The sequence below is a fragment of the Conger conger genome, chromosome 5, assembly GCF_963514075.1.
Source record: "Conger conger chromosome 5, fConCon1.1, whole genome shotgun sequence".
In the NCBI taxonomy this organism is placed as follows: domain Eukaryota; kingdom Metazoa; phylum Chordata; class Actinopteri; order Anguilliformes; family Congridae; genus Conger; species Conger conger.
The window spans coordinates 10,467,982-10,494,274 of NC_083764.1; the positions used below are offsets into that span (position 1 = coordinate 10,467,982).

The 26,293-nt window shown below is 47.6% G+C and overlaps 1 protein-coding gene across 2 annotated transcripts; it reads right to left on the reverse strand.

Moving 5' to 3' along the window:
• gtf3c2 (general transcription factor IIIC, polypeptide 2, beta) lies at positions 1-25,915 on the reverse strand. 2 transcript variants are annotated; one of them, XM_061241007.1, is made up of 19 exons: positions 25,812-25,915; positions 24,449-24,737; positions 23,688-24,297; positions 22,987-23,344; positions 22,542-22,633; positions 21,504-21,581; positions 20,578-20,676; positions 19,990-20,217; positions 19,222-19,333; positions 18,529-18,646; positions 11,487-11,518; positions 10,460-10,589; positions 9,897-10,041; positions 7,062-7,223; positions 6,838-6,925; positions 5,992-6,120; positions 5,263-5,388; positions 3,249-3,356; positions 1-685 (listed from the first exon to the last, which is right to left on the reverse strand). In XM_061241007.1, the coding sequence occupies exons 1-19, from the start codon at positions 25,881-25,883 to the stop codon at positions 455-457; spliced, it is 3,207 nt and encodes a 1,068-aa protein (XP_061096991.1). In that variant the 5' UTR covers positions 25,884-25,915; the 3' UTR covers positions 1-454. The 2 variants fall into 2 exon arrangements, with proteins under 2 accessions (XP_061096991.1, XP_061096990.1); XM_061241006.1 differs by having other exon boundaries at positions 24,449-24,785; positions 25,812-25,910.
• Between the last annotated feature and the right edge of the window lie 378 nt (positions 25,916-26,293).

The following is a 26,293-nucleotide window of genomic DNA, read 5'->3' on the forward strand; positions in this document are numbered from 1 at the left end:
TCTACGTAGGAATGAAAGCACATTTTAATAGTTCACAGTACAAGAAATGAGCTTGTTGAAAAGAAAATTTAAAATCTCAATTTGTCAAAGAAAGGTGACAATTGAAGAGAAAACACAGGAAAATCAAGAACAAATAAGGGTTTTGGACAGACTTACCAGACAATAGTGGTGTTGGTCAAACGTGACAACGGGAAATCTACTTAATCCCTAAAATAAATTTCTGTACAATATTCTACCCCTAAAATACATACAAAAATAAAAAACAAAATCTTTTTCACGGTTGTATCAAAATAATTTTTCATGTTTATTTTTTTTTTTTTACTTATAATAATTTACTGTATAAAAACTGAAGCGTTATGACATTTTAAAAAAACAGTCCCGGTTGTCTTGACTACCAGTACTGTTTCTATGGTAGTGTAGATGTTCTATGGTTCTGGGAGGCCCAGCCGTGATGTCACAGGACCTGCACGGTGCACTCGGCGCTGTGGCGCACGGTGGTGGTGCCGCTGGGGTTGGGCGAGGCTCCCTGAGACGGAAACATGGCGGCGAACTGCGCCTCGCTCTCCCGCACCATCTTGTCGATGACGGCGCTGTTCATGGCTCGGAGGCAGTGGGCTCGGACCAGGCCCGACTGCCCGGCCGACAGCACCCAGCTCTGGCTGCACAGGTTGGGGTTCAGACGCACCTACAGAGGGCCCAAAACAGAGGGGGGGGGGGGGTTACACGCTGGAATCCCGGAACGGGAAGGCATGGATGACGAGACTGGTCTCCTGCAATCTGATTGGCTCTATAGCAATTCATAGTCAGTGTAATGCCACTGGTCAATGGTTATTTAGATCCAACTGAAGCCCAATCTACACCAGGTCATGACCTTTCAGAAGAGATAACCAAACCTGGGTTAAAATAGAATTGGTTTTGGATTCAAATACTTTTCCGCATTTGACTAAGCTTGTCTGGTGTATCGAAACAAACGGAATTATCCCAAAAGTGTACACCCGGCTCATCTGCTCCTCCTTGGAGGCTAAAATGCACCAGGCAAGATTAATGGAGCACAGAAAAGTATTTGCAACCAAAACAAATACTATTTGAACAGAGGTCTGAAAGTAACCGACAGACCTCCAGATGTGGGACAGGCTTATCTCATTTCAGAGTGTCAGCCCGGTCAGGCTCATAACTTCACAGTGCAGTACAGGCCCTAGTGGAGTAACATGGTGACACAGATCAGAGACGGGTCAGCACACGCCCTTCTTTGTCAGACCTAACGCTTTTTACGAGGATGATGATGTCACAGCGCCAGACGCAGTCGGTGAACAAAACAAACGTGAAGCTATCCCAGGGCCTGTGAGAGAAAAAATTCACTTGGCGGTTTCTCACCGTCGATTCGAGCCAAGAAAAAAAAAGAAAAAAGAAAAAAAAGAAATCAGCAAAACACTTAACAAACTGATCGATTGGCAGTCATTAACAGACTGCTTAACCTTCATTCCCCTCCCCATCGCCTTGCCTGGATGGCTGTTCTAATGTCGACGATAAAGCATTTCATTACTCTTCCTCTTTAATTACACCGGAGTAATTACACCGGAGTACTCGGAGCAGGAATTATCGGGAGTTTGCCTGATGTTAGTTTGATGTCGTTCCACAGGGAGCCCAGTCTGAGTGCGCGCTCGGCTGTGCTTTATTTACCGGGAGGGGTCTGGAACAACAGTGAACGATCTGACGGCCCTCTCGATGCTGGGGTTCCGCTTGGGTCTGACGGACCGTTATTCGAGGGGTGTCACCATGACATGGTCACCGTGGGTCACCGTGGGTCAACTGCAGCGTACTTAGTTGGAGTTCAAACTACAGGTTTAAACCTCTAGACCAGGGGTCAGCAACCCTGGTCCTGGAGAGCCGCAGGGTGTGCTGGCTTTCGTTGTTACTTGGCATTAATTGATCAATGAAAGCCGTTGATTACACAGTTAACTCACCTCACCTGGTTTCTTGGGTCTGAATCGGTTGCTTATTTTAAGGTGGAGACGAAAGCCAGCACACCCTGCGGCTCTCCAGGACCAGGGTTGCCGACCCCTGCTCTAGACCATTAAAACTCCATAACATCTGGAACCAACTTTCCAAATAACAATCAGCAGTGCCAATATGTTGTTCCGTGGTCAACTGCAATTGGCCTCACTAGTTCTTTTCACAATGTCAATGACCCCTTTCAGTCCCAAGCCCAATAAGAAGTCCCAAGCGGTTTTGGGCTTTGGTTGAGACAATTGAGAAAGTTGAGAAACTTTCATAGGGTTTTAATAGGGGCTCAATACAACAGTATCGCAGTCATTTTGATTGGGTGAAAACGTATAAGGTTGAGTGTGCCATATGGCATTCGTTGGACTGAAAGGGTTGATCTGTACACTCGTATTTGGTCAGCTCTATCCTCCATCTATCATATGCAGTTCCAATGGACTTAACCCTTTATGGCTTACAATCACAAACATGTGAGTACAATGTTCTTAACTGAACATTCAAATCGCTACTGGTCACTGAAATCAAAGAACACAGACTTAAGACTTTTAAAAACCATTCCAACTCTTCAAAGGGTAATTTTTTTGTCTTATTCTGATGATGTGGGTTATCAGGTTTCTCCAGTGCACTGCGGATCTGTGTAATCTCTCTCGTATGAACGTCATCAGGATTCTCCCTGATAGTCAGGGCCACGCCCCTGCCCTGTCATCGTTGACGAGCCCCCCCCCCACCCCCCCCCCCCCCCCCCGTCCTGCTCCCCCTGAGCTCCTGGCCCCGTGCCAGCACCCCCTCCCCTGCCTGTTACTCCCAGCGGGCCCCCAAGTGACATTTTCCTCATTTTACAGGCCATTGCTCCCTGTCTGTCTTTATCACCGGCCATCGACAAGCCGAGGCAACTCCCCCTCACTACCGCAGGAGAAACACTCAAAACGGCTGCACCAGATAACCCATGGAGCCATGCACTGCTGTAAGAGCTGGAACACAGGCTCGTTCCCAATCACTGTTAAGTGCTGCTATACTGGGAATGGTTGATGTTGATGGTGCCTAAAATGATTTTCCTGGGAAATCAAAACCGGCTTCCAGTAGGGATATTGCCGGCCATTTATGTTTTGAACACAGAGAACACTGCAGTCATTACATTACATTACAGACATACACGAGAACAGCAATGCGGCAGAATATATATATATATATATATATATAGTGGAAACGGACAGAGGTTGTGTGGTGAGATGGCAGTGGAGACCCACCTTGTACACGGCGTTCAGGGGCATCTGGTCCAAGGACAGGTCCCCCTTGGTCTCAGTGGCCTGCATGACTTTGACCGGGGCCCTCTGTGTAGCATTCTTAAACGTTCTCTGTGGGAGAACAGGCCATTTAGCTCAGCAATGCTCGCCTTTTCCTACCACTAAAGTGTACCCAACGCTTAGTTTACCTGAAAGCTAGATGGTATCGAGCACCGTATCAAGCCCGGTCTTGAGTTTCCGCCTCCAACAAGTGTGTGAGTGTGACCACTCTCAGTGTGAAACAACACTTGGGGCGACTTTAGCTCAGGTAAGAGCAGTCGTCTGGCAGTCGGAGGGTTGCCCGGTTTAATCCCGCCCTGAGTGTGTCAAAGTGTCCCTGAGTCCCCCCAATTGTTCCTGATGAGCTGATTGGTGTTTTGCACGGCAGCCAATCGCCGTGTGTGTGAATGGGTGAATGAGAAGCGTTCTGAAATTATGGGATTACATAAGCAAGGTAAAAAAAACCCACAACCCTCTCGCCAAAGCTCTGTGACACACGTGACACACGTGCCAGATTTAGAATTTATCAAAACCGGACAACACGCACAGCTGGAGCTTAACCACAAACAGGGTGGGAACTGATGGCTGACTGGGGTGTGGGGGGTGCGGTTGCTAAAACGAAATAATTTTTTTTAATCAATTACTCAGACTGGAGACCATGATGTCCGGTCGGGACCACATACTGGACCTGGAGAAATAATTTGGGAACCTGGCCATTCTGGTCGTAAACCCAGCACCTAGCAACCCAAACGTGTATCAGCTGTGGGTGGGGGTGTATCAGCAGTGGGGGGGGGGGGGGGGGGCGTATCAGCAGTGGGGGGGGGGGGGGGGGTGTATCAGCAGTGGGGGGGGGGGGGTATCAGCAGTGGGGGGGGGGGGGGGGGCGTATCAGCAGTGGGGGGGGGGGGGTGTATCAGCAGTGGGGGGGGGGGGGCGTATCAGCAGTGGGGGGGGGGTGTATCAGCAGTGGGGGGGGTGTATCAGCTGTGGGGGGGGGCGTATCAGCAGTGGGGGGGGGGGGGGGGGGTGTATCAGCAGTGGGGGGGGGGCGTATCAGCAGTGGGAGGGGGGGGGGGGTGTATCAGCAGTGGGGGGGGGTGTATCAGCAGTGGGGTGGGGGCGTATCAGCAGTGGGGGGGGGGTATCAGCAGTGGGGGGGGGGTATCAGCAGTGGGGTGGGGGGCGTATCAGCAGTGGGGAGGGGGCGTATCAGCAGTGCGGGGGGGGGGGCGTATCAGCAGTGGGGGGTGTATCAGCAGTGGGGGGGGGGTGTATCAGCAGTGGGGGGGGGTGTATCAGCAGTGGGGGGGGGGGCGTATCAGCAGTGGGGGGGGGGCGTATCAGCAGTGGGGAGGGGGCGTATCAGCAGTGCGGGGGGGGGGCGTATCAGCAGTGGGGGGGGTGTATCAGCAGTGGGTGGGGGCCGCAGTCGGGCTGTGGCCAGGGGGGTTGTGGGTAACGGTCGCGCCCGGTGGGCCGTGACCGCGCGGGCGGACCCAGTGGAGCGGAAGGCCGGGGGACAGATGGCCGACCCCGGGGCAGGACGGAGATTCATTTTTAAATTAATGAAGGGTGCAGCGATCAGAACCCCGTCGCTAAGGGGCCCTCTGCTAAGGCTGCGGCGTCTCCGTGGCAACACCCCCCCCTTCACACACACACACAGACAGCTCACCCAGGTGTGTCCGGCAAATAACTAACCAAATAAATTCAACTGCTCTCTCTCCCTCCCTCTCCCTCTCCCTCCCTCACTCTCTCCCCTCAGCTTCGAGTAATGGTGTGTGACATCAGCTTCTGGAGAGCTGCAGTCATTCTGGCACACATAAAGGTGCACACACACATATTTACATTTGAATGGTCAGACACACTTGAGTGCAGACACTCTTTTTTACACACACACACCCTCTGCAGTGTGAGGACACTTCATGCATAAACCCATGGACACAAGCTGAACTGAAGTCCCGTGTCAGCTTCCTCTTACCATGTCCATGTCGTGGAAATGGAGGTAGTACTTCTTTATAACTTCACTGTAGAGCTGTGGCTCCTGGCCATTGCCTTCTTCTCTCTCTGAACCAGGAAACCGGACCATCTCGCCCCGGAACACGGGCTAACGGGACCAAGGCAACAGAGTCATGTGAGGTCACAAATGCTCTTAACGGACATGTAATAATGAATGGAGTTAAGAAAAACATTACAAAAAACATTCTCTACAGAGCATTAAAGGCCTGTTCCCACCAAGAACAATAACTACAGAATAACTACCATGGCGGAGTCCACACCCACAACTATAACGACAACAACAGTGATGAGCGATATCATTGGGAAGACTTTCAGAGCACTTTTTCCCCCCATCTTCATGAACGATAAAACACTGAAAACCAACCAAACAGTCAAACAGGAGTGAAGCCAGGAAATAAATCCTGCATAGTATGCCTTTAAGGGAGGGACATATGAGGCAGGGAGGGATATATTTAAAGGACATGATATTTCATATTATATTTAATATACAAATATTTGTAATATTAATAATGTATTATCATATAATATTCAACGGAGGGTAGCCCACTGTCAAGTAACATGCAAACACCCCCCAGCATGCCCCCAAATCTATACTCTTCATGTGATTGGAAATAAACTGGGGTTAAAGCTAAGACAGGGTGAAATGCCCTGGCAGCTAAGGGTGAGGGCGAGGGCGAGGCGGGGCACGTACGAATCGGCGGTCCACGGTCCTCTTGAGCGTGTTGGGATTGCTGGACAGGTCGGGCAGAATGATCATGATCAGCTCCCCCGTGCTGTCGCCCGTCACGCCAGTGTTCAGCCAATCGGAGAAGGACGTGCTCTGCAGACAGCGGCAGCCATTTTACACCACCGTCCACACATCCTCAACGCTACATTACACCCAATCAGCAACTTAGAGAACAAAGCACATAATTGAATTCAAATGGCTTAATGGGAGCCGCAGTAGTACATCAAAGGATAATCTACACTCCACAGCCATTAGCAGGGAGTTCTACTGCTTCCCTGAGTCAACCGTGGCAATTGGCGTAGTCCAGCTATGCTGAAGAACATATTCGACAAATGGTACTTTTCTCATTTGAGTGCTCTTGGATGTACCGAGAACAGTCTTTTGTGATTTAAAGTTAAAAGTAAGCTAAAAAGTTTTATGCTTTTTGCAATAACACACACGCAAACATTCAGCATATCGCTGGGACATTGCCTATGCACTGAATTCCTCCCTGACAGAGAGAGGAGGCTCATCTCTGAGGCTTTAAATGTGCTTCAGAGATGGTTTCTCAGCGCTGGAGTAAGCACTTTTCTGTACAATACCACATCAAATTACAGATCTTAGCCGGGTCATTTTCCTCCGTTTGGATGATCCTGGGTTGCGGAGATAAGGGCCCTTATCACAGCACTCCCAGCGAAGAGCCGCGCCTCGTCTGGTCACCATGTCTCCGTTTAACGTCATCGCTTACGTTTGATAAACGACCCCCAATTCTGTGAATTTTATCTCCCACGTTCGGACGAACGGTGCCTGCATCCTTAATGGCGAACCTACCCATATCGTTCCTTTCCTCGGGGCTATAAAGTACGGCTTATAGCCCAAGAATCCCGAATCTAGGTAATGGAGTCCATGCTGGCCATACCTGTAAGTGAGACAAATACCTTGAGTCTTTTTTGCTCCATGGTCCATTAAAGCAAAAAAAAAAAGGAGATTGGCTTCATCGCAGAATGAGGAGCCAGTGATTGCATTAGCAGCGGAGAGATCGGGCCGTAACTCACGTGGCGTAGCAGCACTGCTGACCGGCGAAGATGCCCGACCAGACCAGCGGCCAGCAGATCTCCGTGGACAGGAAGCGCCGGTGAATGCTGACCGGCTCGTAGGTCTTCCTCAAGTCCCACAGCTTTATCTTCCTGTCGTCGCCGGCGGACGCCAACAAATCACTGGGGAAAAGGACAGCTGGGGTTAATTCGGCCTTCGTTTTCCAGGAACTTCATTTGAGGTCATTAGCCGGGCTGTCCAGATGAATGCAGGGCTGTCCCTCCCCTCCCTCATAGATCAGTCTCTCAGCCCATAACTGTCTCGTATATAAAATTGACTGAAATTATAATATGCCACAACCTATCAATATTACATTCATTCAGTCATTTTCTTGTCAAAGACGGTTACGGCCACAGTCCTCCAAGACTGATTTGCAGATAAACATGCGGAATGCAGTCAGCTGTCCTGCGCAGATACTTTAAGGGAGATCACCGCACAATCTAAGGCTTTTTAATGATATTTTTCCGCTCTGCTGCACAGCTGACACATGGCAAGGGAGTGACAGGCCCATATTTTAGCTTTCGCAGCAGATGGATGAACCAAAGGTTTCATCATCTATAGCAGTCGTGGCCGCAATTCCACGACGAATTAAAGGTTTTATGTGGAACTAGCTGCTAGGAAAGAGAGCTTCTCTTAGTGTTGTGTTCCAACAATAACGCACTGAGAACACTGAATGTATAAAGGTGTAGCCATAGATGTTATGCACATATTACACTCAGTTTATTAGGTATTTATTGGACCTATTTTTTAGACGTATTACGTATTCTGCTGCTGTAACCTATCCACTTAATAGGTTTGATTTGTTGCATGTTCAGAGATATTCTTCTGCATGCCACTGTTGTAATGTGTGGTTATTTGTGTTACGGTCACCTGTTTTTTGTTTTTCGCACCATTCTCTGCAAATTCTAGAGACTGTTGAGCATGAAAATCCCATTCTACAATCAACAATCATTCTACGGTCAAAGTCACTGAAATAACATTTCTTCCCTATTCTGACATTTGATATGCTACACTGCTCTGTACTTTTTCGACATCCATAAGACACACATACACACACACACACGCAATGTCTCATATGGTCATTACCATTACAACTAAATGTTCACTCGTTTATTCATTTTACACGTGGAAATCATATTTATGCAAACTATCTAAATAAACAGGTTGTAAATATGAATAAAATAATTACTTAAATATTTATTGGTGCCTTTCTTTCTTTGTTATATTTAAATATTTGTTTTAAAGAGTGGGCTTTGCATGTAATCCCAAACGTGCATCTAGATCAGTGTGTCAGTAAGGGCTTCCGATTCCCGGAAAAATGTTTACATGTCATCATACTGTACAAACACAGACTGTTGGCATCTGGAACATTCTTCATCCACATCTTCTGCCCGCTGATCAGCCATCTGTCTGTTCTCACCCCCCCACCCCAAAAAAAGGAAAAACCTCCCCCCTCCTGGGCTCTCACTCATGTTTTTTTAAAATCCTGGTAATTGAATGTGTGCATTGAATTTCAAAGCGTGCCGTGTTGGGGTAGGGGTGATTTGGTTCGTGGTGTTGAGGGGGGGAGGCGGTGTTGGGGCGTGACAGGGTGAGGGTGGAGGCGACACACACGACTTCCCTGCCCCTCCGCTCCCGGGACAGTGTGTCATTTCCGAAATGTCCCCCTCCTGTGTGAAGAGAGCGGGCTCCATGCTCCAGGGCGGCGTTGGACTGCGGAGATAAGGACAGAGGCGTGCGCGGAGTAGCAATGCGCCCGGCTCGCACGGTCACGTGTCAGACGTGGAGGTGGAGTCTGAACTGAAAAGTGCTTTTTTTTTTCTGTCGCTGTGCCGCAAAACACAACCAAGTGAGCCAGGTTTAGCCAGGCCCTGGTGTAGCTAAGCCGGGTTTAGCCAGGCCCTGATGTAGCTAAGCCTGGTTTAGCCAGGCCCTGGTGTAGCTAAGCCGGGTTTAGCCAGGCCCTGATGTAGCTAAGCCTGGTTTAGCCAGGCCCTGGTGTAGCTAAGCCTGGTTTAGCCAGACCCTGATGCAGCTAAGCCTGGTTTAGCCAGGCCCTGATGTAGCTAAGCCTGGTTTAGCCGGGCCCTGATGTTGCTTAAAATAAAAATTGAACACCAGACTACTTTTGGACAAAAGTGTGGAGTAACCGCTCTCGTCTTCATCTGGGAAGTGCCAGTGATTCTCTGTAAAGGATGGCACCACAGAGAGAGCGCTTTTGTCAGTGATCCAATGTTAATAAAACGGAGTCCAAGGTTATCATTTTTGTGTCAGTTATTCACCATAAGAGTTTTGACTCATAGCCTTGACTTTCCCACAATTCACTGCAAGGGGTGGTACCTCAATGCACCAAACGTCCAGAGGAGAAATCACAGGAAATTTACAGTGAGCTCAGCAGTAAATTATTATTTTTTAAACATTAAAGACAAGCTGAAACGGAAGTTAGAGCAGCACTATATCCACGATATGACATATACGCGAGTGAAGCTGATCTTTCGGGCAGTGTTTTTGACTGATGTTAAATGAGGAGGGCGAAGCAGAGCCTATGGCTATGGGGGAAGAATACGTGCCGCTGTGTGAAAGGATATAGATTGGAGGGGAACTGAAAATTGAGAGACATTTGATCCACATACACGCCCGCTGACGTCAAATTATGTAAACTCTTCCAGGAAGGAAAAACTTGTTTGTAGGGATATTAAAGTTTGATTAAATTGAGTACAGAGAATATTTTGACTTCAGCTGGTCTTTAAGGTGAGCGGGCTGGAGGACTGCCAGTAGGGGGCGATAGCTCGTACCTGGAGGCTCTGCACCAGGCTATGGTTTGGACCATGTGGTCGTGGGCGATGAAGGTGTGGTAGGGGTACAGCAAGATGGACCCGTTCGGTGCACGCACGCGCTGCAGCTGAGACTTGGTGTACAGGTTCCACAGGGCCACCGAGCCTGGAGACGGCAGAAGAGAACAGCTTCATTTTTCTTTCCACTCAAGTAGAGAATATTAGCTTGTTTCAATTTACTGTTAGCTTGACAAGTGACATTTTCTTGCCCCACTGGCAAATTTCTCTCCCACCTCACAGGCAATATTTTTGTCTTATTAAGCAAAAAAGTAATAGAAAAAAAATGTTCTGATAAAATTTTAGTTTAAAATAAAAAATTAAATGTTGCCATGGCGACGCGCTTAAGGTGCATTTCACAGACAGAACTGCCTCCTACGGTATAACCGCGCCGAGTTTGCATTAAAGCGTGGCACCAGAGTTTGACCACAGAAAGCTACGACACAGCCAGGTTCAACCCGAAACACACACAATATAGCGTTTCCCTGGTTCTGTTGGTGTTCGGGCAGACCCTGCTCCATACGTACCGTCGAAGAAGCCGGCGGCCAGGATGTTGTGGGGTTTGATGGGCAGCCAGTCCAGGCAGAAGCACTGGCCGGTGTGGGCTGCGTCTCCCGCCTGGATGGAGCCCACCTTCAGCACAGCCACACTGAGGACCTGAGCAGAGAGGGTTACAGCACTGTGTTACACCATGGACGCACATCAGGATTAAAAACCTTCTTCACAGGATAATATATATCGTGAGTAGGATGTCACGGCACTTGTACAAATACCCACGTTTTGTGGGGTGACATTGGCTCAGGTGGTAGGGAAGAGCAGTGGCCTGGCAGTGTCGCAGTGTACCGGAACAAGACACCTAACCCCCAAAATGCTCCTGACGAGCTGGTCGGTGCCTTGTATAGCAGCCAATCGCCGTTGGTGTGTGAGTGTGTATATGAATGGGTGAATGAGAAGCATCAATTTTACAGCGCTTTGGATAAAGGCGCTATATAAATGCCAACCATTTCCCATCTCAGCACAACAAACAGGAAAGTTTCTAAAGGATTTCTTTCAGGGGCGACACTAACAGTACCACCCAATACAACACGTTAATATTAGGGAAACTGTTTGATGTTTTCTCGTGTGAGAGGGGGAATTTGTCCACCCTGGGATCTGCGGCCATGCTTTAGACTCATATTTATTGTGTAATCTTTATACTTATATTAGGCGAGTAGAGCAAGAGTAATAATCCAATTTACTTCCAAGTACTTGTATTTGTTTTTACACATGGCAAATAAAACTTGAGAACTTGAAACCTGAACTTGCTTTATGTTGTTATTGAATTTGCTTTATGATGTGATTGCAGATAAAGCTACCCTTCCCAGGACATTTGTCACCCATGTGATCACAACATCCCTTAGTTGTCGGATTGGATACTCCCTGCGTATAGAAGACCAATTTTAGGCTTAAGTGAAACAAAACAGTACACAACAGGACAGAAATACTCAACATTTCGGATTATTTTGTTGGTGAAATGCTGGCTGGATGTATTTTTGAGTGCAATAATTGACTTACCTTGCATATCAAAGGACCCTGGCTGATTCCTCCTATTGGAAAAAAACATGAACAGTTGTTATAAATCATTTTATAAACGTGCATGCACGCGCGCGCACACACACACACACACACACACACACACACACACACACACACACACAAAAGCCACTTTTGATGCTTGCGCACAAGCACACGCAGTCACGCACATACACACACTCTCGCGCACACACAGAAAAGAACGGAAGGGCATGCATCAAGCACCTCCCCCCCCCCCCCCAAAAAAAAGACAGGAGGTAAAGACTTTCACGTTTCTGAAAGCCAGTTAGTCGTTTCTCTGACAGTGTGGACTGAGGAGCTGTCAGTATTTGGGGAAGCGTCTGCTGGGCGTTACGGATGAGGCGGGAGCGAGGGGCGTTCGATCACGGCGCAGACAGCGCGCGATCCATCCTGTGGAATACTGCTCTTTAATATGAGCGCGAGTTCGACAGGGCGCGCTGCCAGGTCTGCCGTGTTATCGGACTGCCGAAAATCTCGTCGCGCACACCCCCGCGAAAACACATTAATCTAAATTTCACTGGAGATTTCTTTTCGACGGGACGCACTCACCCAGAGCACCAAAAACGGCATGGATGAGCGACCTTCTGCCAATCGATCTCACTCTTCTACCTCCTGCTTCCAACTTTTTACAACTTCACAAGAACCTTCCAGAATGTTTATAGAGGCTACGCTTCAAGTTGGAAAAAAAACAACAACCAAGTATGGGCCCTGAGTGGTGGAGAACATATTGGACTGTACACCTGGGTGACTGCACAATCAAATTCCAGGTAGTACAGTCCTGTAATGGTATAATCCTAAAGGGAAGGGGTTTACCTCCATACAGCTGAAGGACTGGATCAATGAACTAACAAAGTAGCCTCTCACAAACCATAGTCCTGCTCAGGAGAATAAAAGAGGAAAAGTAAAAAGTAGTAAAAAGAAGAAAATTCTCTTCTTATTTTGTTATATTCATTTATTATGGACTGCAGTGTCTGATAGTCCATTAGGCAAGTTTACACACCCACTTATGCCCATTAATTCCTGAGAAGGCATTTGTCAGTGTGTGTGTGTGTGTGTGTGTGTGCGTGTGTGAGTGTGAGTGTGTAACAGTGGACACTGGGCTAATTAGCACAGTACGCACCAGCAGGTCAGATTCCCTTAATGTCAGGGGACCAGGGATTGTCATTCCCCCAGAAGCTCGCAAACTCCAGTGGTTACCAAAGGTACCGCATTTTATTAAGCACCTGGTGCCAAAAAAACGAGGAATTTACCCTGGAGAAATGATACACTTTTTGGACAACACTTTTACATTTCTTCACACTGAACCAATTACTCTCCAGGGACCGTACAGAGCTGTACAGAAGAATATACAGTATTTTTTTTAATTCCTATTCATCCCTTCAGGTTTAGGCAGGGTCATGCTGTGATGCCAAAAGAGCCCTACAGTTGAACACGACAGCCCCCATGAGTTGGCTTCAAGCGGAAGAGGTCTCCAGTGCTGCTACATCTTGATGGTTGATGTCGGTGATGCACAGGAAGCCAGAGACTGACGTGTGTCTCCTCCCTCACCCCCCTCCCTCAACGTGCACCACTCATCAGCTCGGACAGCCACCAAAATATAAACCCTTCCTATAGGCTGACTAAGGCTCCGCTGATTGACAACCCTAGGGTAACGGAGTGTCAGATACTAGGCTGAAATTCATGGCTTCCAACACTAACAACTGCGTAGCGATGCATCTTTTTTGTCATTTCAATTATAGATCCTTGTCTGATGGAAACAAGCTAGTAAATTATCTCCAGTGAGAAAGGAGAAGCACCTCTCCCCCCCGCCCCTCCCCCACTCTCTCTCTCTCTCTTACGGGCACACACCGCACACACAAAAAGAACCTATTTATTATTATCTGAGGCAATCGTACAGATGTTAGCGGCCAGCTCCTGTTAACCCCACCACTGGCGGCTGACCAACCAAAACTCAGTGTGCTTTACCATGTGAGGGGGGGGGGAAAGGAAGAGAGAAATCAGTCATTTGAAACAAAGAGAGCCGGGCATTGTGTCAGAACACCTCTAGGTAATTTACACACAATTCTCCTCTCTCCGGTCTAATGGGTTGGGAGGGTTTGGGAGGCAGCCGGTCACAAATAATGTACCGGACCAGCAGTAAACTGAAGCCCTTTTAGCAGTGGGGAAACATGTTTTTTGGGGATGGGAGCTTTGAGGCAGTCTGCTTGGCAACCACTTTTTCTAACGGGGAGGGGGGTCTGGCTCTATGGCTGGCTGGATTCATGGTTCACTAACCCCCCCCCCCCCACCCCACCCCACCCCACCCCACCCCACCCCACACCCCCTCAGTCCCTACCTCCCTCCAGGGGGATCTAGAAAAGGCCAGTAGTGACTGGGGACTGGACCGTGAACCTCGTTCTGGAATGCTGTTCCTGGACTTCATACACCTACACAACCGCCAAACCCAGTCATTCATGAGACTTTATAGAGAAAAGATCTTGAATGACCGCCAAGGACTGAACTTTTAAAAGTGTATCCAGCTCAGGAGCCAACTGACCCAGATTGATTAAACAGAAATAAGGACTGGATAACCCCCCACAGGAACTGGGGTCACTGCCTGTTTCATCCTCTTAAAGAGCAAGTCTACAAAGGAAATGGCTGTTGCTGCACTCAACATGGGTTGAAATGGTCAACTAGGTTGCATTGCGAGCCACGCCTAAATCAGTGATGTCAAAGCAGGTATTTTTCCATTGACAGCTGAGGCTGAATACCTGTAATGACATCACTGAAGGGGTGTGACCAGCAGTGGAATCGGGTTGAACATTTTAACCTAGAGAGTGCTGCAGCAGCAGTGTTCTGTGCAGAGTTTCTCTTTAAATCCTGAGATGCAGTTCAGCTCACGACACTGAACCAAATCACTGCTTTCTGGAGCCGAGCAGCGCAGTCGTCCAGCACACCGATCGAACAGCCTCAGTAAATCCATCTATGCCAAGTTTACCAGCTTGAAAATTGAGTTGGTCAAGCTGGTCATAAAGCTGGTCCAACTGGGTATGAACTGGTTAGGCAGCTAGTGCTGGTAGCTTGTCTAAGCAGGTCATGCTGGGAGCTGGTCTGAACTGGTCAACCAGCTAAACCATGTCGAGCTGGGAGCTGGTGTGAACTGGTCAACCAGCTACCGGCTGTTTCAAAACCTAGCTTGAGTTTTTTTGTTTTTTTTCAGCAGGGAGCAATGGCCAATGAAGTGCGAACCGGGCAGAAAACATAGATAAGGCCGTCGCTAAGAAAAAGAACGGTTCGATAATCATTTTTAAAGGTAGCAGAAGGCCATAGTTAGATGTACTGTCGTAAAATAACGTCCCCTGGGTTTAATGGTTTGGTTGGTCTGAATGCTGCAGCCCATTTGTACTGGGGTTTCAGCGTTCACCTTGATAAGCCCACGCCCTGCCAGGCAAATGAAGATGAAACGCGGCTAAAACACTCCGCCGCGCCTCCGGAGCCCCCGTCCCGGACGAGGCGCTCGCGTTCGGAGGCGGGTAGCGACCCTCCGAGGGCCCGGCCGGGAGGAGAAGTGTAATTAGCCTGACACCGCGCCGTAAATTCGGGTTAATACACAGAGAGCGGGACAACAAAAGCCTGCCGAGGGAAGCAACCGGGCGATTGGAAAGTAAAGATCCGTCGCGTTAATTAACCTCCGCGGAGCGCCTCTTATCTCCCACAGCAAGCCCCCCCGAGGCCCGCAGCCCGTCCGCCTGCACCTGACAGTGACTTACGGGCTGGGGAGGGCCCCGCCGCATTCAGGAACAGGGGTGGGGTGGGCGGGGTGGGGGGGTAAAGCCAATTTAATGTCACCCTCCAACAATGCCGGCCTGCTCCCGGAGAGAGATAGGGAATAATGGGAATCGGCCGGCCTCTTCGGCTGGGAGAAGAGGAGGAGGCAGCGCTCGCCTTCCTGCGCTTTCACGCTCAGTCGTTTGAATAATGAAACCACACGCGGCTCAGTCTTCTGTCGCCCCTGATGGAGGGCAGGTACTCCCCTGGAAGGTTACGGATGGGCAAGGTAGGCGTGTGATTAATCTGGTCTGTTGTGGTTCTCTGGGGCTCGTGAGCTGTCCAGATTCCTTGTTTGTGAAAACTACTTGGCGAATAAAGTGATTCTGATTCTGATTCTGAGATGAGAGCGCAGGGGATCTGGGGTAAAAAATTTAGAAATGTTGAAGCAAAATAAATGAACAAAAAAAAAGCTGTACATTTTCCTGATTATTCAAATGAACTACACAGCAGATGTTATTTGTGTATCCTTAACACACACAGTCACATGCACACACGCACGCACACACACACACACACACACACACACACTGTGCTGTCCCTGGAATACAGCACACACACACACACTCACACACTCACACACTCACACACACACACACACACACACACACACACACACACACACACACACACACAGGCACTGGAGGACAGCACACACCCACATACAATCTCACACTCATGCACACATATACACACACACACACAGAGGCACTGGAGGACAGCACTCACACACACACACACACACACACACACAGAAGGAATAAAGCGTTTGGTATCGGAGGATGCAGCAGGCCCTGCACAGAGTCCATACATCACTGGGACACTGCAGAAAAACACAGAGAGCAGAGATTCCCAGCAATGAGACAACCTGCTGCTGAACTGCCCATAATCTCACACTGCAGGAGTGGGGCGGGGCCTCAGGAGACACTCACTACAATAGGACAAGAGAAATGTGCCAAAGCATCAATCACCACGACACTCTGAGGCAAAACAGGCAGGAAAACGTGAGGAAAAAGAGCATAGTATAAAAGCTATGGAGATGGCAGCATACCAAATGGAAACAGAAAAAAGGGAGGCATCACCTCATAAACACTATTTCATTGTGCCCGTAAAATGTGTTGGTGTGCCTGCTCCTATCCAGCAGAAACTAGCTGGAACCTCTAAGATGACTCTTCAGTATTACTTGTGTAAGAAATCTGTCTCTGATGCCAATACATCCGCTGGCCACACATTCACTGGTTCTTATCAGTACTATAATACAGTTGGTACAATGGGAGGGAGAGGTCAGGAGCTACTTCTGTCAACAGATATGCTAATTCAGTCACAGCAGGATGGTCAGTATGTGATGGCCTGACTGACAGGTGTCACAAATTTGTCTGCATCGTCCTGTTTGAACATTCCTGGGCTTGGAATGGGATAAAAAGTCACCGCTGAAAAGGTTCTGGGTTCAGTCCGACTCTACTGAATCCAGAATACGTTTAATGTATTTCTGACAACTGCTGTTCCTGTCAATAAACATAATTTTAATCAAGTTCAAGAGACCGTCCTGTTTTTCTTACACCTGTATATTCATATTTCTCAGATACACTTAAGCCTGATGTTACATGAGCTACTGAAGACTAGGCGCTGAATATTAAATAAAGTCACTGCACGGTTACTGTCCATATGCTCCAGGTCAGTGCTGCTTGCTGTCCGTTACAGAGCCAGCAGCTGCTCTCACACACACAACGGTGTTTTCTGTATTCTGCTCACACAGGGCTGCGGCTTATCCATGCCAGGTAGATCCAGACCATAATAACCGATCCAGGGGAGACGGATCAGGCACAACAGACGGTCATGATTTACAGTTCATCAGGAGTAGGAGAGTCGCACCAAACTGATGCTCTGGGTGCAGACAGAACGACAGACACCGTGGTGACGCAGTGCCTTAAAATCATCCTTAGCTTTATTTTTCTCCATTTCTCCATTTCGCTCTCAGTTCGGCCTGTAGCGTAGTGGTTAAGGTAAATGACTGGGACACGCAAGGTCGGGAGTTCTAATCCTGGTGTAGCCACAATAAGATCCGCACAGCCGTTGGGCCCTTGAGCAGGGCCCTTGAGCAAGGCCCTTGACCCTGCATTGCTCCAGGGGAGGATTGTCTCCTGCTTAGTCGAATCAACTGTATGTTGCTCTGGATAAGAGTGTCTGCCAAATGCCAATAATGTAATGTAAAAGTTCTGAAATCACACTTCAGGAGGCTTGGTTCATAACAATGATTTTCAATGCTGCTGCGGACACACAAACTGAAAGCCTTGGGCTGAACTGAATATGGATATACAGTAAGCTATCAGATGAACTGAAATAATTTAAGAGTGACTGACTCTTAAATAATATTGATTGTATGTTGCAGCAAAAGTGGAATGAATATGCTACCATCCACACTGCAAAATACCCTTTTGGTTGAAAAAGTAATAAGAAGTAAGACGTAATAATTTGTGTTCTGTTCTGCCAGAAACAGTATGCGTATTAATGGAAGTTTTGTGGTGGGTACAATTTGAGGATATCTGCCTCCCCCTACTGACATGATTGTAAAATTGCTGCCATCAATTGCCACAGAATTTAAAGGAAAATGTTTCAAGGGCAAGAGATGTGTAAATGCAGCATTTTCCAGAAGTTTCTATTCAGATTTTATCTCTGAACACCTGCTATTCTGCTATTCATAGTAAGAAAAAAGCCAGAGGTTTAAATGTGTTGTGCATACCCAAGCACATGTAAAATCAACTGTGTGTGTTCCTTTTGATTTTTGACAGCTTTAGAAGTCAATTTGCATGCCTCTAAAATATCAAGCAACCTCCAGTTGAGATTAAAATGTTGTTCCTTATTCTTTTCAATCAATATTAGACTTCTCAGCACCTTTCCGACAGGCCAGAGCTTTTCCATTCGAGTAAGTGGAAAAATGCAGAAGCCCCTTTCACAGAGGTAGTTGATTACTTAGCTAACACTTTTATCCAAAGCCGACATTAGCGTGGCTAGACCGGGGCTTGATCCACCAACCTTCTTAGTCCCAGTCAAGCACTTATCGACTAGACTATCAGTCGCCCCACAACCCAGGGAATCTGAGGAGAAGCAATGCTGGTGCTCTCAACAACAACACAAAAGGCGACTCGCGTGTCTTGCCGCTGACATGGCTAACCATGCACTGCCCGGCTAGCCCTACCTTTAGCCAGGCTCTTCCTCACGGCCGTCAGGGCATGCGGGTGGGGGAGACTGTACAGCATAACCTTCCCGCTGGAGAGGGCCGTAGCCAGGAGGCCCAGCCTGGGCATCTGGGGGACCTGTGGGGGCAGAACTGTTACAACTCACGAAATACACCCACCACCAAAAACCGGGTTCCAGCACTACTCCTGCATCCCAGGTGGAAAATCCAAGTCCTCCCCATTGTTATGTTCCAACCACTAAGTAGCACAGTCAGGAAGTAGAACTCATGAGTGAAATCAGCTCAGTTCACGGGTGAAATAAACTTTACTTTCTATTTCTGTTTAGTGTAGTTCTATTGAACTTGCCCTTCAAGCTGAGAATGTCCTTCCGTTCATTCCCAATGCTACCTCAGACGGGTGAAGCAGTGTAGACTAATGGTGAGAGACAAGGGCTTACAATACAGACGTCAAAAGTTCAATTCCCGGGTGAGCCGCTACAAAATAAGGTTACCTGATTTCTAAATACGGACAATATTTAAGCTGTTTTTTTTTTTTGTCTTGGCCTAAATAAATGGTCTGAATCTGGTACCCATTGACCTTCACTCATTTCTGTATGCAGGCAGAGTGAGAGGGAGGCATGTAGCCAGACCCAAATCTGTTCTGTGGGAAGCTATGTGGAAGCCTCTAGTGCTGAATGTAATCGTCAGCGCTACCTTTCTGTTGGTGGTAGGCATCTCCCACGCACTGCTCGGACACCATTTCATATCCCATATGCAGCCGTCGTCAACGGCAACGGCATACGCCAACTGTGGGGGAGATGAGGGGCTGGAAACAGAGAGGGTGTTACAGTAAACAGTGAAAAAAACACAAATCAACTGTGTTAGACCAGTGAAATAAACATGAAAACATTCATTAATTATCCTAAACAGGGTCGCTGGAGCCTAACCCAGCATACATTGGGCGAAAGGCAGGAATACACCCTGGACAGGTCGCCAGTCCATCACAGGGCACAAACACCATTCACTCACACACTCATACCTACAGGCAATTTAGACTCTCCAATCAGCCTAACATGCATGTCTTTGGACTGTGGGAGGAAACCCACGCACACACGGAGAGAACATGCAAACACAGAGAGGCCCCAGCCGACGGGGATTCGAACCCAGGACCTCCTTGCTGTGAGGCAGCAGTGCTACCCACTGCACCATCAGTACTGCCAAGATGAAAACGTTTCACTGCAAAATAGTGTCTGTCTTAAGTGTCCGTCTTGAGACTTAAAACTTGAAAAACAGTTTTAAGGGACTATTCTCTCAACAAGTAAATTTTTCTTACCGCATCGGTAACACTTTTGCCTCATTTATCAAAAAAGTAGTAGAAATAATTAGCAGCGGTACTAAAACGCTCGCCGAGACAGACTTATATTTGAGTTTTTTTTGCAGTGTAGGACAGACGTTTCCCCACACGGTTTCCGCGGGGCTCACCAGGTGTCATACTGCAGCTCGCCCATGTCCCAGATCTGCAGGAGAGAGGGCTCGGAGTGGGTCCCGGTCAGCTTGTGCCGGTCGTCCATGCCCTTGTTGCAGTAGATGGAGGCGAACTGGCCGCTGCCCCCTCCGTCCGGACACGGGCACCACTCCATGGACCAGACCGGACCGCCAACGAAGAAGAACATGTCCCAGCGATCGGGGTGGAAGGGCTGGGATTCGAACCTGCGGAAGGACGCTGAAGTGTGAATCGCCGATCTGTACATGCACCATCCAAAATCAAAACTGCTTTTTTAAAAGCACGGGATGCAGTCTGGCAACCTGTTGTATTGTTTTCTACTTTGTTTTAACATTGGGGAAGCAGAAACCTTTTACTGTATGTGTGTGTGTGTGTGCACTGCAAATAAATAAGTCAGTCTTATATAGATAGCAATATATTGCATTGTAAATAATGCAATATGCATGATTAACCCAGTTAGACGTTAAAAAGATGTCATAGACGTCATAGACGTCATAGACGAGGCACTATAGTTGTTCAGAATCAGGACTTTAAAAGTTTCTGAAGGTTCCTGCTAAGGTGCGTACCTGTTAATTCTGCAAGGCTTGCTGTCTTCTTTGAGTCCCTCTCGTGATATTCTGAATGCTGGAGACTGCTGCTCCTTGGGTAAGTACTTCTCCGCCTCACTACAGAGAACAAGCAGCTTTTAGGCACCATTTACATGCACTAGATGCTACATGCTATGGGGCGACATGGCTCAGGCAGTAAGAGCAGTCGTCTGGCAGTTGGAGGGTTGCCGGTTTGATCCCCCGCCCGGGCTGTGTTTAAGTGTCCCTGAGCAAGACACCCAACCCCCAAATGCTCCTGATGAGCTGGTTGGCACCTTGCATGGCAGCCAATTGCCATTGGTGTGTGAGTGTGTGTATGAATGGGTGAATGAGAAGAATCAATTGTACAGTGCTTTGGATAAAGGCGCTATATAAATGCCAATCATTTATCCCTGGTGTACTAACATGAGAAATTCTATTTTATTACATAATTTGCACGTATGCACAATGGCTTTCTGTACATCCAACACATATGTTCAGAAACACATTTATCCTGGGTTTTTTTATGCAGGGAAAAGAAACTACAAGGTATGATGCAAAGAGCTACATACCACCTTGGATTCAAAGCCACAACCTTCAGATATGACAACCAGGTGCTCAGACCACTACACCACACGTTGGCATAGAGACAAGCACTGATTCACACTAGTAAAGATAAGCGCAAACATAAGAAGCCCGGCGAAAAAAAGTAATTGTGATGAGCAATTGACTTTTCGTGTGAAAATACACAACGGCCGGGTTTCACAGACAGATTGAGTGTAGTCCTGGACTAAAGAGAGCTTTGTATGGAGAATCTCCATTCAAATTTGAATGTATTCTTGGACTGGGTCTAATCTTCATCTGCAAAACTGGCCAATGAAAAACTAAAATGGCCGCCACGTGAAGGCATAATTTTGGTGGCGTACCTCTCGGAAAGGAAACTCCAGTCCTTGGCTGACGGGATCCACTCGGGGTAGACCCAGGAGGCACAGTGCTCCTCGCGGCTGCAGGACAGACAGACAGACAGACAGACGGTTTTGGGAAGTCGAGGTTATCTCACACACATCATCCTCATCATCCTCATCATCGCTTTTCCACAGATGAATGCTGTATTTTACAGTGCCTCTCCCAGACCTTTGAAGTGGTGCTGGCTTAATGTTTTAAAATGCATTACTCCACATTCGTGCCTGAATTTTTTTAATTGAATGAACGACACTCAGTTGCAGATCATTTGGCACAAAGGGACAGTTTGTTACTCTGTCAGAAGGGTTACCGGACAGAAATATCAGACGGCCTGTAGCGTAGTGGTTAAGGTAAATGACTGGGACATGCAAGGTCAGTGGTTCTAATCCTGGTATAGCCACAATAAGATCTGCACAGCCATTGGGCCCTTGAGCAAGGCCCTTAACCCTGCATTGCTCCAGGGGAGGATTGTCTCCTGCTTAGTCTAATCATCTGTATGTTGCTCTGGATAAGAGTGTCTGCCAAATGCCAATAATGTAAATGTCCAACATACACTCACTGAGAATTTAGGTAGACTGGTACATCAGCTTGTTAATGCAAATATCTAATCTGCCAATCAAGCAGCATAAACGCATGTCAACGTGGTCAAGAGGTTCAGCTGTTTTTCCAGACCTAATGTCAGAATAGGGAAGAAATGTGATCTGAGTGATTTTGACCGTGGAATGGTTGTTGGTGCCAGAAAGGGTGGTATGAGTATCTCAGACAATGTTGCGAAAAACAAAAAGCATCCAGTTGGCAGCAATTAATTCCAATTCATGTACCCTTACTGTGTGTGACCCGTCCTGCATTTTGCTTGATGTGAAGAAAGTTTAAATCCCTTCCAAAACTGATTTATTAATATCGCCAGTGTCCAATCAATGTAACATCCCAGATCCTCAGTGAGTCAAAAGCAAAAGTGTTACTGGCAGATTGGACAGGTCCTAGAGAGGACTATGACTCACAACTGCTTGGTGACAGTGGCACAGCACCAGATAGGGCCCATGATGCTGTTCACCAAGCCATTGGCGGCCATGCCTAAAAACTTGGGTTTATTCTGCAGAGAAAAACAAACAAGTAGCAGTCATACAAATGTTGAACATTGAAATCCATGTGTCTATCTCTGCTTCCTCCACCTTCAATTTCAGCAACTTTCAAGAGAAAATGGTAAAACTAACTTTCTGATGAAAAAACAGCTCAAGCTAGGCTTGTGAAAAAAAACAGCTGGTAGCTTGTTGACCAATTCAGCTCCCAACTTGACATGGTTTGACCAGCTTAAGCTATGTTTTGAAGCAGTCAACCAGCTACCACCGCTACTACCAGCTAGACCAGCTTATGACAAACTTGACCAGCTCAATTTTCAAGCCGGTCAAGCTGGCATAGCTGGATTTTACAGCAGGGTAGACCCACCGAGTGATACGGGCTCCTGGCCCGAGGCGTCACCTGACGCAACCTCTTCAGCGCCTTCCCAAAGCTGGCGATGGAGTCATCGTAACTGGCACCCTCCTCTTCCTCTTCCTCCTCCTCCTCCTCCTCCTCCTCCTCTTCGGTCTCGCCCCCAGATTCTGGCACAAAGTCCTCATCGCCACTGGCGTCGCTGTTGTCCCTGAGCAGGGTCTTCCTCTTCCTGCCCCGCTTCCCTTTCGTCTGGGCCTCCTCTTTGGGCCGAACCAAGCCTCGGCCTGGAGCGGGCCTGCTCGCCGTTCTCTCTAAACTCGGAGGCGGACCATCCAGGTCTTCAACCAGGGAGTGGAGATACTCCATTGCCCTAAAACGGACCAGTCACTTAACAATCAGACTGGTCAGTCATTTTGTTTGGCATGACTGAGCTAAAACATATGAGGCCGTGACACTAACTATAATACGAACAAAAACATTCAAGAGAAAAAAATGCCTTTGGCGCCTAAAGAAATATGAGAATAATCTCAATGATGTTTTTTAACATTATACGTACATTGCAGGCACTAATCCTAAGGAATACATTACAGTGCTTACTGAATCTTTGCAGGCAAGGAGAGCAATACCAAGTTCATCTAGGATTTGAACAAACCTTTCAGTGCAGAGTCACTACAGCGCACACAGTTGTAGGAAGAGGAGACAAAGCTGCTTACATTTTGGCGGCTCTCCTCTTTGGCCTGCCGCTATCTGTCAGCTCCTGCTCCTCCGGAGGACCCTGCTGATTTTGGGGTGTGCGGGCAGGGGTGCTGGTCAGTGGATACTCAATAGGAGGCAAGGCCCATCCCTTAGGCTTCCTGCCTGGTTTCTTTTTCTGTGGTGTCGGGGTCATCCCCTGCTTCTCTGGGGCCTCCTGCTCATTTTGGGGTGTGGGGACAGGGGAGCTGATCAGTGAATTCTCAGTAGGAGGCAAAGTCTTTACCTTGGGCTTCCTGCCTCGTTTTTTCTTCTGTGGTGGTGGGGTCATCCCCTGCTCCTCTGGGACCTCCTGCTGATTTTGGGGTGTGAGGGCAGGGGAACTGGTCAGCGAATTCTCAGTAGGAGGCAAGGTCACTGACTTGGGCTTTCTACCTCGTCTCTTCTTCTGTTGAGTGGTCGCCTCGCCGGGAGCACAGAGGATGGTTGCAGATTTTGGGGGAGTGGCTACTTTTTTGGGTGTAGGGTTCTTTCGTGATCGCGGTGTCTTTTTCTGAGGCTGACCTGAAGTGTCTTGGTGCAGTTCAAAGAAGTCACCAGACATATCCTGGGCATCTTCTTCCTGTGGAGCTGTGGAGAGGTAATGAGTGTTTCACAACTAGTTGCATAAAAGACACTAAAATATAGCATTTGTTCTGCTGTTCTTTTATTAAAATATATATGTCTCCATTATAATAACCTTCAGCAGACACAAAACAGAGACGTAAGGTCAGATACTCACAAGTCGAATCGTCCAGCTTTTGATGATGTGTAGAGTCGTCTTGGGAAGAGTCCACTGCCCCATTCTCCACACCTGGCCCGCTATCCGAACCTGCACGAAGCTGAACACTGTCAACGGGACTGTCGGCTGCTGGTACCGGGTTAGCCGAACTTGCGTGGGTGTCCCGATGGTTCTCCTTTTCCAAACGAGAGCTTTCAGTCTGCTGCCCCTCGCCTTCTCCCAGGGGTACACCGTCCTGGGCACTGGCTGCCATCAACGTAACGGGTAACGGGTACCTGGTACGGCGTTTCTGATGGAGAAACGTCTTACCTCTGTTAGTAGTATGCCTGGAACCAAACTGTCAGACCACACTCAAACTTTTAGAAGGGTGATGCCATAAATAAATCGTTTGTCACTTTAGGATACATAAATTATAGCCAATAACACTTTTTCCTTGAGCTGCAAACTTAGCCAAAGGGGCATAGTATGACGTTTGGGTGACGTTTTTGTTAATGGAGCTTTAGCAACATGCAGCTCGCCATAAACCCATGCAACAAGCCAAATGCAATTTCAAAAGAAGATGACGTGGTGTACAGTGTGGCTTGCCAGACCGGAGCTAGCAACCTGTCAACGCAGACAGGCGTGACATTGATAGCGTGAAGTACATTGTTCCCACGATGTTATGTTTATTGGAAATGCTTATGTGCTTAGTAACTTTCTCTCAATTTCTCAAGCGATCCAATTATCAATTCAATTTCGCAGTCAAAAGAGCTTCTAGTGGGGGTCGTAGCTTATACAACCAGTTAGTTAACAGGCAAATAGCACATGATGCAGCCAGGTGGCTTGTACTCATAACACGAGTTAATGATAATGTTGCGAGCAATTTATACAGGCTCGAGCTTAGCTATATTACGTTACATCACATAGCCAACTACGTTAGCCAACTTTGGCGAACCACTTTGATATTTTATTAAAGTTGCTGTCCGTCAGCTGGAGCAATTGTTTTTACTTGCTAGCTAAAGTAGCTAGCTAGCTAATTTTCTAAATTAGACAGCTTGCTGAAATGCCAAAGGAGAGCAAATGAAATCGTTCGCTATCATTAGCTGGTTACAGTAATATTCAGCTAGCAAGCCTGCCTGCAGCACAACACAAAAGACTTCGCAAAATACAACCGTATGGATGATACTGAATGAGTAGCTCAACCTTCTAAACCGGCTGCAGGTTCTATAATCGGCCTGCTAGCCAGCTTGGTGACCCCCAAAGACTCGTTTCGAAACCCACATCCTTGCTTACAGGATTAAAAACTTTCTTCACCGGATAATATATATGGTGAGTAGGATATCACGCCACTTGTACAAATACCCCCGTTTTACAATACACTTACCAAGTGACTACTCTTCACATATGGTATAAACAAAATGAGGGAAAAATGTGGTTGCATGAACTCCACTAGCATACATAAATGTCTGTATCAATGGCGTCCATTTTTATTCTCATGTAAGCCCAAACTGCGGTTTATTCGGCTCTTTGCTGCCCCCGTGTGGCACGAAGCGGATAATGACATAACACTTATTTGTAATTCATTTAGTCACCACAGGTAGGGCGCAGAGGAGACCCCTGGACGTAAAAACACAGCAAGGTTGTGAAGAACGTTATTGTACTTTGGCTCTGTAAAATCTACACTGAGGCTTATTCAACTGCGTTTCATAGAGTAACTAGTGTTGAAAATGTCATAGGTTTCACTGATATGGTACATGTATATATACAGTAGGTGGTACATAGCCTAGGCATAAAATACTTCCAAGTTACCCCAGGTTCAATGCTAATACATATGTTCACGTTTCACAAAATTCACTTCACTCTATC

What these genes read in the sequence shown, in the direction of transcription:
- gtf3c2 (XM_061241006.1), bottom strand. Translation starts at nt 25,883, where the DNA reads ATGCTAGTGGAGTTCATGCAACCACATTTTTCCCTCATTTTGTTTATA. An exon ending in CCAGGAGCCCGTATCACTCG is followed by an intron (nt 22,634 to 22,986) that starts GTGGGTCTACCC and finishes TTTTCTCTGCAG; the next exon opens with AATAAACCCAAGTTTTTAGG. An exon ending in ATTTCCACGACATGGACATG is followed by an intron (nt 3,357 to 5,262) that starts GTAAGAGGAAGC and finishes GTTCTCCCACAG; the next exon opens with AGAACGTTTAAGAATGCTAC.